Raw genomic sequence first — 11,972 nt, 5'->3', positions numbered from 1 at the left:
CTGTCACCCCATGGTGGCACTGTCACCCCCATAGTGTCACTGTCACCCCCATAGTGGCACTGTCACCCCATAGTGTCACTGTCACCCCATAGTGTCACTGTCACCCCCATAGTGTCACTGTCACCCCACGGTGTCACTGTCACCCCATAGTGGCACTGTCACCCCTATAGTGACACTGTCACCCCCATAGTGTCACTGTCACCCCATAGTGTCACTGTCACCCCATAGTGACACTGTCACCCCATAGTGTCACTGTCACCCCATAGTGGCACTGTCACCCCATAGTGTCACTGTCACCCCATAGTGGCACTGTCACCCCATAGTGTCACTGTCACCCCATGGTGTCACTGTCACCCCATAGTGTCACTATCACCCCCATGGTGTCACTGTCACCCCACGGTGTCTCTGTCAGCCCATGGTGTCACTGTCACCCCTATAGTGACACTGTCACCCCACGGTGTCTCTGTCACCCCATGGTGTCTCTGTCACCCCATGGTGTCACTGTCACCCCACGGTGTCTCTGTCACCCCACGGTGTCTCTGTCACCCCATGGTGTCTCTGTCACCCCCCATGGTGTCCCCCCGTGTCCCCTCGTACCTCCTCCTCTGTCCCGTCGCTGCTCGGTGGCTGCAGGAAGGTGACGTTGTGGTCTGGGCTGTGCGAGGTCCCAGCTACCTGGGACAGGTGCAGGTGATGGTGACGCTGCTCCTCAGACAGCTCCTGTGTCACCAGCACCGTCACCTCCCCCCGTGACACCCACCCCACAGTGTCACTGTCCCACGGTGTCACCTCCCCACGGTGACACCCACCCCCACAGTGTCACCATCCCACGGTGTCACCTCCCCATGGTGACACCCACCCCCACGGTGTCCCTGTCCCACGTTGTCACCTCCCCACCATGTCCCCCACCCCACGCTGTCACCTCCCCCCATTGTCACCCATCCCGTGCTGTCATTGCCCCATGGTGTCACCTCCTCCATTATCAGCCCCCCACCATGTCTCTGTCCCATGGTGTCACCTCCCCCCGTGACACCCACCCCACAGTGTCACCATCCCAGGGTCATCTCCCCCCACTGTCACCTCCCCACCATGTCCCCCACCCCACAGTGTCACCTCCTCCCATTGTCACCCACCCCACAGTGTCATTGTCCCGTGGTGTCACCTCCCCCTGGTGTCACCTTCCCATTGTGTCACTGTCCCATGGTGTCACGTCCCCACCATGTCACCATCCCACAGTGTCACCTCCTCCTATTGTTCCCTCCCCACAGTGTCACTGTCCCATGGTGTCACCTTCCCACCATGTCACCATCCCGCAGTGTCACCTCCTCCCATTATCGGCCCCCACCATGTCACTGTCCCACCGTGCCACCTCCCCACATGACACCCACCCCATCATGTCACTGTCCCATGGTGTCACCTCCCCACTCTGTCACTGTCCCACGGTGTCACCTCCCCACATGTCCCCCACCCCACACTGTCACCCCCTCCCATTGTCACCCACCCCATCATGTCACCGTCCCACAGCGTCACCTCCCTCTGGTGTCACCTCCCCACAGTGTCACTGTCTCACAGTGTCACCTGCACACAGTGTCACCTCCTCCCCTTGTCACCCACCCCCTGCTGTCACTGTCCTATGGTGTCACCTCCCCACCATGACACCACCCTACAGTGCCACCGTCCCACTGTCACCTCCCCACCATGTCACTGTCCCACGGTGTCACGTCCCCACCATGACACCCACCCCACAGTGTCACCTCCCCCCATTGTCACCCACCCCACAGCGTCACCTCCCCCCATTGTCACCCACCCCACAGCGTCACCTCCTCCCATTGTCACCCACCCCACAGCGTCACCTCCTCCCATTGTCACCCACCCCACAGTGTCACCTCCTCCCATTGTCACCCACCCCACAGCGTCACCNGTCACCTCCTCCCATTGTCACCCACCCCACAGCGTCACCTCCTCCCATTGTCACCCACCCCCTGCTGTCCTTGTCCCCCAGTGTCTCCTCCCTCTGGTGTCACCTTCCCTGTGTCACTGTCCCATGGTGTCACTCCCCATCATGTCACCCATCCCACAGTGTCACCCCCCACAGCGTCACCTCCTCCCATTGTCACCATCCCACGCTGTCACTGCCCCATGGTGTCACCTCCCCATCGTGTCACCCCCCCACAGCATCGTCTCCTCCCATTATCAGCCCCCCACCATGTCACTGTCCCACAGTGTCACCTCCCCACCATGTCCCCCACCCCACAGTGTCACCTCCTCCCATTGTCACCCCCCCACATGTCACCCATCCCACGCTGTCACTGTCCCATGGTGGCACCTCCCCCCCCTGCCCCCCCTAAGGCCACCATCATCCCACTATCCCATTGCCACAGTGTCACCCCATAGCCACCATCTTGTCACCCCATAGTCCATCTGTCCCCATTGTCCCCACTGTCCCCAATGTCTCCAGTGTCCCTATTGTCCCCACTGTCCCCACTGTCCCCACTGTCCCTATTGTTCCCAATGTCTCCAATGTCCCTATTGTCCCCATTGTCCCCAATGTCTCCAATGTCCCTATTGTCCCCATTGTCCCCACTGTCCCCATTGTCCCTATTGTTCCCAATGTCTCCAATGTCCCTATTGTCCCCATTGTCTCCGCTAACCTAATGTCCCCAGTGTCCTCATTGTCTCCACTGACCCCATTGTCCTCATCGTCCCCACCATCCCCACCGTCCCCATTGTCTCCAGTGTCTCCACTGTCCCTATTGTCCCCATTGTCCCTATTGTCTCCAATGTCCCTATTGTCCCCATTGTCCCCACTGTCCACATTGTCCCCATTGTCCCCAATGTCCCTATTGTCTCCATTGTCTCCACTGACCCGTGTCCCCATTGTTCCTACTGTCCCTATTGTCCCCACCATCCCCAATGTCTCCAGTGTCCCTATTGTCCCCATTGCCTCCACTGTCCCCAATGGCGCCACTGACATTTCAGTGTCACCCCTCTGTCCCCACTGTCCCCAATGTCTCCACTGTCCCCATTGTCCTCATTGTCCCCATTGTCCCTATTGTCTCCACTGTCCCCAATGTCTCCAGTGTCCCTACTGTCCCCATTGTCTCCATTGTCCCCTATTGTCCCCTATTGTCCCCATTGTCTCCATTGTCCCCACTGTCCCCATTGTCCCCACTGTCCCCATTGTCCCCAATGTCCTCATTGTTCCCACTGTCCCCAGTGTCCCCATTTTCCCCAGTGTCCCCAATGTCCCCATTGTCTCCATTGTCCCCATTGTCTCCAATGTCCCTATTGTCCCACTGTCTCTCTCCACTGTCCCTGTTGTCCCCACTGTCCCCAATGTCCCCATTGTCCCCTCTGTCCCCACTGTCCCTATTGTCCCCACTGTCCCCAATGTCTCCACTGTCCACATTGTCCCCATTGTCTCCATTGACCCCAATGGCCCCAATGGCCCCATTGTCTCCACTGACACCATTGTCCCCATTGTCTCCATTGACCCCAGTGGCCCCATTGTCTCCACTGTCCCTATTGTCCCCATTGTCCCCACCACCCCCACTGTCCCCCATGTCCCCCATGTCCCGTATGTCCCGTACCGTCCATCCGTTCTTTCTGCCCGTCGTCTCTCTGCTCTTTCCTGTTGGCGGCGGTTGCTTCCATTCTTTGGCCAGACAAGTGCTTCAGCACCTCGGACAGCTCCTGCCGCCACGTGGTCACATCCCGCTGCCACGTGGACAGCTCGTCCCTGATGGCGGCCATCGCATCCCTCATGGCGGACATCTCCTTTCTCATGGCGGCCATCTCCACCTCCCGGCCTTCAGTCTGACCCTCTGCCCGTCCTTCCTCCTCATCCTGCTCCTTCCTCCCCATGGCTGCCACCTCTTGGTGCCTCTCGGCCATCCCGTCCCTCAGCAAGTCCAGCTCGTTCCTCATTGCAGACACCTCGGCCCTCAGCGCGGCCATCTCCTTCCTGACTGCAGCCTCCTCCTCCTGCCGTCCTTCATCCTGTCCTTCCTCCTCATCCTCCTCCTTCCTCCTCATGGCGGCCTCCTCTTGGTGCCTTGTGGCCACCTCAGCCCTCAGTGCGGTCAGCTCATCCCTCAGCACGGCCAGCTCGTCCCACAACGCGGTCAGCTTATCCCTCATTGGGGCCGTCCCGTCCATCATCGAGGCCGTCCCATCCATCACTGGGGCCATCCCGTCCTTCAGTGGGGCCAGCTCATCCCTCAGCGCGGCCACCTCGTCCCTCAGTGCGACCAGCTCATCCCTCAGTGGGGCCACCTCGCCCCTCATTGGTGCCGTCTCGTCCCTCATCGGGGCCATCCCATTCCTCAACGCGACCAGCTCATCCCTCAATGAAGCCACCTCATCCCTCATCGGGGCCGTCCCGTACTTGAGCGCATCCACCTCGTCCTTCAGCGTGGCCACATCGACCCTCATTGGGTTCAGCTCATCCCTCATCGGGATCATCCCATCCCTCAGTGCAACCAGCTCGTCCTTCAGCACATCCAGCTCATCCGTCAGTGGGGCCTCCTCGTTCCTCATCGGGGCCATCCCATTCGTGAGCACGGCCAGCTTGTCCCTCAGCGCATCCACCTCGGCCCTCAGCATGGCCACCTCATTCCTCATTGGGGGCATCCCATCCATCATTGGTGCCGTCCCATCCATAACTGGGGCCGTCCCGTCCATCATCGGGGCCGTCCTGTCCCTGAGCACGGCCACCTCGTCCCTCAATGCAACCAGCTCATCCTTCAGCTTGTCCATCTCATCCCTCATCGGTTCTGTCCCATCCCTCATTGGTTCCGTCCTGTCCCTCATCGGTTCCATCCCATCCCTGAGCGCCGCCAGCTCCCCCTTCATCGCACCCAGCTCGTTCCTGATGGCGTCCATCTGTTCCCCCATGGCAGCCACCTTCTCCTTGGCCGCCCCCGCCTGTTCCCTGGCCTCAGCCGCCACGTCCCTCCAGTTGTCCTCCCTGTCCCTCCCCACCTCGGAGCCCAGCAAGTCCACGCGCTCCCTCCACTCTGCCAGCTCATCCTGCAGCTCCTCGGCTCTCGCTGTGGCCGTGGCCGCCTGAGCCCTGGCTGCGGCCAGATCGCGCTCCATCTGCCCCCATTGCGCCTCGTGGCCGGCGTGCAGCGCGCCCAGCTCCTCCTGCAGCGTCCCCAGCTCCGCCTGCAGCAGCGCCAGAGGGGCTGGGGGGACACGGAGGGGGGTCACCGGCCCTATAGGGGAACTTGGGATGGGTGGGGTTAGGGGGCACTTAGGGGGTGTGGGGTTGTGGGGTGAGGGGGTACTTGGAGGGTGGGAAGGGAGGTAGGATGAGGGGCACTCGAGGGGCAGGTGAGAGGTGTGGTGTGAGGGGCACTTGGGGCATGGATGTGAGGTGACAGGGCACTTGGGGGGTGGGGAGGGAGGTAGGGTGAGGGGCACTTGGAGACAGGGAGAGGTGTGGGGCGAAGGGGGCACTTGGGGGATGTGGTGAGGGGCATTGGGGACAGAAGATGGGGTATGGGGGGTGAGGGGGCACTTGGGTGGGGAGGGATGTTAGGGTGAGAGGGCAACTTGGGGGGCAAGAGAAAGGTGTGGGGTGAGGGGGCACTTGGGGGTAGGGGAGAGCTGTGGGGATGGGGGCTGAGGGGGCACTTGGGAGGCATGGGGGGAGTAGGGTGAGGGGCCACTCGGGGGGCAGGGAAGAGGTGTGGGGTGAAGGGGCACTTGGGGGTGTGTATGTGAAGGTGACAGGGCAGCTTGGGGGGTGGGGGAGGGAGTAGGCGTCGGGGGCACTTGAGACAGGGAGAGGTGGTGGGGTGAGGGGGCACTTGAGGGGTGGGGAGGGAGGTAGGGTGAGAGGGCACATGGGGGGCAGGGCTTGTGGGGTGGCAGTGGGGATGGGGGGTGAGGGGGTCACTTGGAGGGCAGTGAGTGTGGGGTGAGGGGGCACTCAGGCAGGGGGTGGCTGTGGGGTCCCCCGCAGTGTATCCATTCCTATGGGATCCCTCCCCATGCTTTCCCCATTCCTATAGGTCCCCATCCCTATAACGTCCCCATTCCTATAGGTCCCCATCCCTATAACATCCCCATTCCTATAGGTCCCCATCCCTATAATGTCCCCATTCCTATAGGTCCCCATCCCTATAACATCGCCATCCCTATAACGTCCCCATTCCTATAGGTCCCCATCCCTATAACGTCCCCATCCCTATAATGTCCCCATTCCTATAGGTCCCCATCCCTATAACATCCCCATTCCTATAGGTCTCCATCCCTATAACATCCCCATTCCTATAGGTCCCCATCCCTATAACATCCCCATCCCCATAGGTCCCCATCCCCATAATGTCCCCATCCCCATATGTCCCCATCCCCATAGATCCCCATCCCCATCCCTATAACGTCCCCATCCCTATAGGTCCCCATCCCTATAACGTCCCCATTCCTATAGGGCCCACTCCCTGTGGAGTCCTATCCCTATAGGGTCCCCTTCCTATGGGATCCCATCTCTATTGCTGCCCTCATCCTTATAGGGTTTCCATCCCTATGGAGTCTCTGCCCCTATAGGTTCCCATCACTATGACTTCCCTATCCATATAGGGTCCCCGTTCCTATGGGGTCTCTGCCCATATAGGTCTCCATCACTATGATTTTCCTATCTATATAGGGTCCCCATTCCTATGGGGTCTCTGACCTTTTAGGATCTCCATTCTTAATGAGATCCCCAACCTTATAAGATCTCCTTCCTGTAGGGTCCCCTCCCTGTAGGATCCCCATCCCTATAGGGTCCCCATCACCATCATGTCCCCATCCCTATAAGTTTCTGTCCCTATGTGGTCGTGTCCCTATAGGGTCCCCTCCCCATGCGGTCCCCATCCCTATAGGGTCTCAGTGTCTATAGGGCCACCTCTCCATGGGGCCTCCATCCTTGCAGGGCCTCAGTGTCTATAGTGTCCCCTCCCCATGGGATCCCATCCCTATGGAGTCTGTCTCTACAGGGTCACTGTCCCTATGGGTTCCCCTCTCTATGGGATCCCACCCCTATAAGCTCTCAGTCTCTATAGGGTCTCCTCCTATGGGGTTTCTGTCCCTATAGGATCCCCTCCTCATGTGGTCCCCATCCTTGTAGGGCCTCAGTCTCTATAGGGTCCCCTCCCCATGGGATCCCATCCCTATGGAGTCTCTGTCTCTTCTACAGGGTCTCAGTCCCTATGGGGTCCCCTCTCTATGGGATCCCATCCCTTTAAGCTCTATAGGGGCTCCTCTATGGAGTCTCTGTCCCTACAGGGTCCCATCCCCATGGGGCCCCCATCCCTGTAGGGCCTCAGTCCCTATAGTGTCCCCTCTCCATGGGATCCCCTCCCTATGGAGTCTCTGTCTCTACAGGGTCTCTGTCCCTATGGGTTCCCCTCTCTATGGGATCCCATCCCTATAAGCTTTCAGTCTCTATAGGGTCTCCTCCTATGGGGTCTTTGTTCCTATAGGGTCCCCTCCCCACGTGGTCCCCATCCTTGTAGGGCCTCAGTGTCTATAGTGTCCCCTCCCCATGGGATCCCCTCCCTATGGAGTCTCTGTCTCTACAGGGTCTCTGTCCCTATGGGGTCCCCTCTCTATGGGATCCCATCCCTATAAGCTTTCAGTCTCTATAGGGTCTCCTATGGGGTCTCTGTCCCTATAGGGTCCCCTCCCCATGGGGCCCCCATCCCTGTAGGGCCTCAGTCTCTATAGGGTCCCCTCCCCATGGGATCCAGATCCCTATGGAGTCTGTCTCTACAGGGTCTCAATCCCTATGGGTTCCCCTCTCTATGGGATCCCTATAAGCTCTATAGGGTCTCCTATGGGGTCTCTGTCCCTATAGGGTCCCCCCATTGCTGCTCACCCCTGTCCTCCATGTTGGCTGTGGTGGCTCCGCTGTCCCGGTAACCGGAACTGGGAGACGGCAACGGAATCGCGGCACCAGCAGCACCAGTAACACCAGGCTTACCCACATCCCCATAGGATCCCATACGACACAAGGCATCCCCATAGGATCCCATACAGCACAAGGCATCCCCATAGGATCCCATACAACACAAGGCATCCCCATAGGATCCCATACAGCACAAGGCATCCCCATAGGATCCCATACAACACAAGGCATCCCCATAGGATCCCATACATGCCTTTGTGTTGTTATGGGATCCTATGGGGTGCCTTGTTGCTGTATGGGATCCTATTGGGGATGCCTTGTGTCGTATGGGATCCTATGGGGATGCCTTAGTGTTGTTATGGGATCCTATGGGGATATCTTGTGCTGAATGGGATCTCATGGGGTGCCTTGTGTTGTATGGGATCCTGATGGGATTGCCTTGTGCTGTATGGGATCCTATGGATTGCTTGTGTCGTATGGGATCCTATGGGATGCCTTGTTGTTGTAGGGATCTATGGGGAGCCTTGTGCTCTATGGGGGATCCTATGGGGATGCCTTGTGTTGTATGGGATCCGATGGGGATGCCTTGTGTCGGTAGGGGATCCTTGGGGATGCCTTGTGTCGGTATGGATCCTATGGGGATGCCTTGTTGCTGTATGGGATCCTATGGGATGCCGTGTGCTGTTATGGGATCCTATTAGGGGATGCTGTGTGTCGTCTCATGGGATCCTTGGGGATGCCTTGTGTTCTATTGGGATCCTATGGGGATGCCTTGGTGTCATATGGGATCCTATGGGATGCCTTGTGTTGTATGCGGCCTTTATGGGGTATGCCTTGTGTCGTTATGGGGATCCTATGGGAGATGCCTTGCTGCTGTATGGGACCCCTTATCGGGGGTGCCTTGTGTTGTATGGGACTATGGGGATGCACTTGTGGCGTATGGGATCCTATGGGGATCCTTGTGCATGTATGGGACCCTGATGGGGATGCCTTGTGTTGTAGGGGATTCCTATGGGATGTGGGTCGGCCTTGTGTTGTATGGGATCCTATGGGGATGTGGGGTCAGCCTTGTGTTGTATGGGGATCCTATGGGATGCCTCTGTGTTGTATGGGGATGCCTTATGGGGATGGCCTTGTGCTCTAGGGATCCTTATGGGGATGCCTTGGGTTCGTATGGGATCCTATGGGATCCATTGTTGCATGTATTGGGATCCTATGAGGGATGCACATGCTGCTCTATGGATCATATGGGATGCCTTGTGCTCTATGGGATCCTATGGGCGATGCCTTTGTGTTGTATGGGATCCTATGGATGCCTTTGTGTTCTATGGGATCCTATGGGGTGCCTTGTGTCGTATGGATCCATATGGGGACTGCTGTTGTTGTATGGGATCCTATGCGGATGCCTTGTGCTGTATGGAGATCCTATGGGGATTGCCTTGTGTCATAGGGATCTTATGGGATGCCTTGTGCTGTAATGGGTCCCTATGGGAATGGCCTTGTTGTTGTATGGGATTCTATGGGATGCCTTGTGTCGCTTGGATCTATGGGGGATGCCTTGTGTTGTATGGGATGCCTGATTTGGGATGCCTTTTGCTGTATGGGACCCTTATGGGGATGCCTTGTTGTTGTATGGATCCTATGGGATGTGGGGTCGGCCTTGTGTCGTATGGGATCCTATGGGGATGTGGGTCAGCCTTGTGTCGTATGGGATCCTATGGGGATGCCTTGTGTTGTATGGGATCCTATGGGGATGCCTTGTGCTTGTATGGGATCCTATGGGATGCCTTTGTGCTGTTGGGATCCTATGGGATGCCTTGGTGTCATATGGGTTCCTATGGGGATGCCTTGTGGCTGTATTGGGATCCTAGGGGATGCCTTGTGTTGTATGGGTCCTATGGGGGATTGCCTTGTGTCGTATGGGATCTATGGGGATTGCCTTGTGTTGTATGGGATCCTATGGGGATAGCCTTGTGCTGTATGGGATCCTATGGGGATGCCTTGGGTCTAGGGGATCCTATGGGGATGCCTTGTGCTGTATGGGATCCTTATGGGGAGCCTTGTGTTGTATGGGATCCTATGGGGATGCCTTGTGTCGTATGGGATCCTATGGGGATGCCTTGTGTTGTATGGGGATCCTATGGGGATGCCGCTTGTGCTGTGTGGGACCCTATGTGGATGCCTTAGTGTTGTATGGATCCTATGGCGGATTGTGGGTCGGCCTTTGTGTCGTATGGGAATCCTATGGGATTGGGTCAGCCGTGTGTCATATGGGATCCTTATCGGGATTGCCCTTGTGTTGTATGGACCCTATGGGGGATGCCTTTGCTTGTATGGATCCGATGGAGCCTTGTTGCTGAATGGGATCCCTATGGATGCCTTGTGCTGTATGGGATCTATGGGATTGCCTTGTGTTGTATGGGAAATCCTATGGGGAGCCTTGTGTCGTATGGACCTATGGGGATGCCTTGTGCTTGGAATGGGATTCCTTCATGCGGGATGCCTTGTGCTGTATGGGATCCTATGGGATGTGCCTCTGTGTCGCTATTGGGATTCCGATTCGGGGATGCCTCTGTGTTTGATTATGGGAATCCTATGGGATGCCTTGATGCTGATATGGGATTTCCTATGGGGATGCTTGTTTTGCTGTATGGGATCCTATGGGGGATGGTGGGTCGCTTGTGCTGTATGGGAGATTCCATATGGGAGGTGCCTATGTGCTGTATGGGATCCGTATGGGGATGCCCTTGTGTTGTATTGGGATCTATGGGGATGCCTTGTGCTGTATGGGATCCTAGGCGCGATCGCCTGGGATGGCTCCCTATGCGGGAATCCATATAGGGGCATGCCTTGTGTCGTATGGGATCCTATGCGGGATGCCTTGTGTTGTATGGGATCCTATGGGGATGTGCCTTGTGCTGTTATGGGATCTATGGGGATATGCCTTGTGTTGTATAGGATCCTATGGGGATGCCTTGGTGTCGGTATTGGGGATTCCTAGGGGATGCCTTGTGTTGTTATGTGCGGATCTCGGTAATGGTGATTGCCTTGAATGTCATTGGGATCCTAATTGGGGATGCCTTTGTGCTGTATGGGATCCTATGGGGATGCCTTTGTGTTGTATGGGATCCCTTGGGGATTGCCTTGTGCTGTATGGGATCCTCATGGGGATGCCTTGTGTGTATGGGAACCCTGATGGGGATGCCTTGTGTCGTATGGGGGATCCTATGGGGATGCCTATGTGCTGTATGGGACCCTATGGGGATGCCTTGTGTTGTATGGGATCCTATGGGGATGTGGTCGGCCTTGTGTTGTATGGGATCCTATGGGGATGTGGGTCCAGCCTTGTGTTGTATTGGGATCCATCATGGGGATGCTTGTGTTGTATGATCCATTGGGGATTGCCTTGTGCTGTATGGGATCCTATGGGGATGCCTTTGATGCTGCATGGATTCCTATGGGGGATGCCTTGTGCTGTATGGGATCCTATGGGATGCCTTGTGTTGTATGGGAGTCCGTATGGGGATTGCCTTGTGAGTGTATGGATCCATATGGGGATGTGGGTCGGGCCTTGTGTTGTATGGGATCCTATGGGGGATGTGTGTGTCAGCTTGTTGTCTGATATGGGAATCTATGGGGATGCTCTGTGTTGGATGGGATCCTATGGGGATGTGCCTTGTGCTATGGGATCCTATGGGATGCCTATGGTGATTGTAATGGGATCCGTATGGGATGCCTTGTGCTGTATGGGATCCTATGGGGAGTGGCTTGTCTGTATGTGGATCCTTATGGGGAGGCTTGTGTCATATGGATCTATGGGGATGCCTTGCTGGTGTATGGGTATCCTATGGGATGCCTTGTGTTGTTGGGATCCTATGGGGATGTTGGGTCGGCCTTTGTGTTGTGTGGATCCTATGGGATGTGGCGTCAGCCTTTGTTGTTGATATGGATCCTATGGGGAGGCCTTGGTGTTGTATGGGGATCCTATGGATGGCCTTGTGTGTATGGGATTCCTATGGGTGCTCCTTGTTGTTGTATGGGATCCTTATGCGGGGATGTTGGGTCAGCCTGGGTC

General features: G+C 57.1%; 1 protein-coding gene across 1 annotated transcript in view; it reads right to left on the bottom strand.

Moving 5' to 3' along the window:
• The window catches only part of LOC116652628 (microtubule-associated protein 4-like), a 5,621-nt gene extending 640 nt beyond the window's left edge, over nt 1-4,981 (bottom strand). Inside the window, exons 1-2 of the mRNA XM_032441692.1 lie at nt 3,591-4,981; nt 598-671 (exon numbers count right to left, since the gene is read on the bottom strand). Of these exons, the coding sequence (XP_032297583.1) occupies nt 598-671; nt 3,591-4,896 (1,380 nt within the window). The 5' untranslated portion in view covers nt 4,897-4,981. The remainder of the gene's footprint in view (nt 1-597; nt 672-3,590) is intronic.
• Between the last annotated feature and the right edge of the window lie 6,991 nt (nt 4,982-11,972).

The sequence above is a fragment of the Coturnix japonica genome, unplaced genomic scaffold (assembly GCF_001577835.2).
Source record: "Coturnix japonica isolate 7356 unplaced genomic scaffold, Coturnix japonica 2.1 chrUnrandom491, whole genome shotgun sequence".
In the NCBI taxonomy this organism is placed as follows: Eukaryota; Metazoa; Chordata; class Aves; order Galliformes; family Phasianidae; genus Coturnix; species Coturnix japonica.
This window is presented reverse-complemented; position numbering and strand designations above follow the sequence as displayed.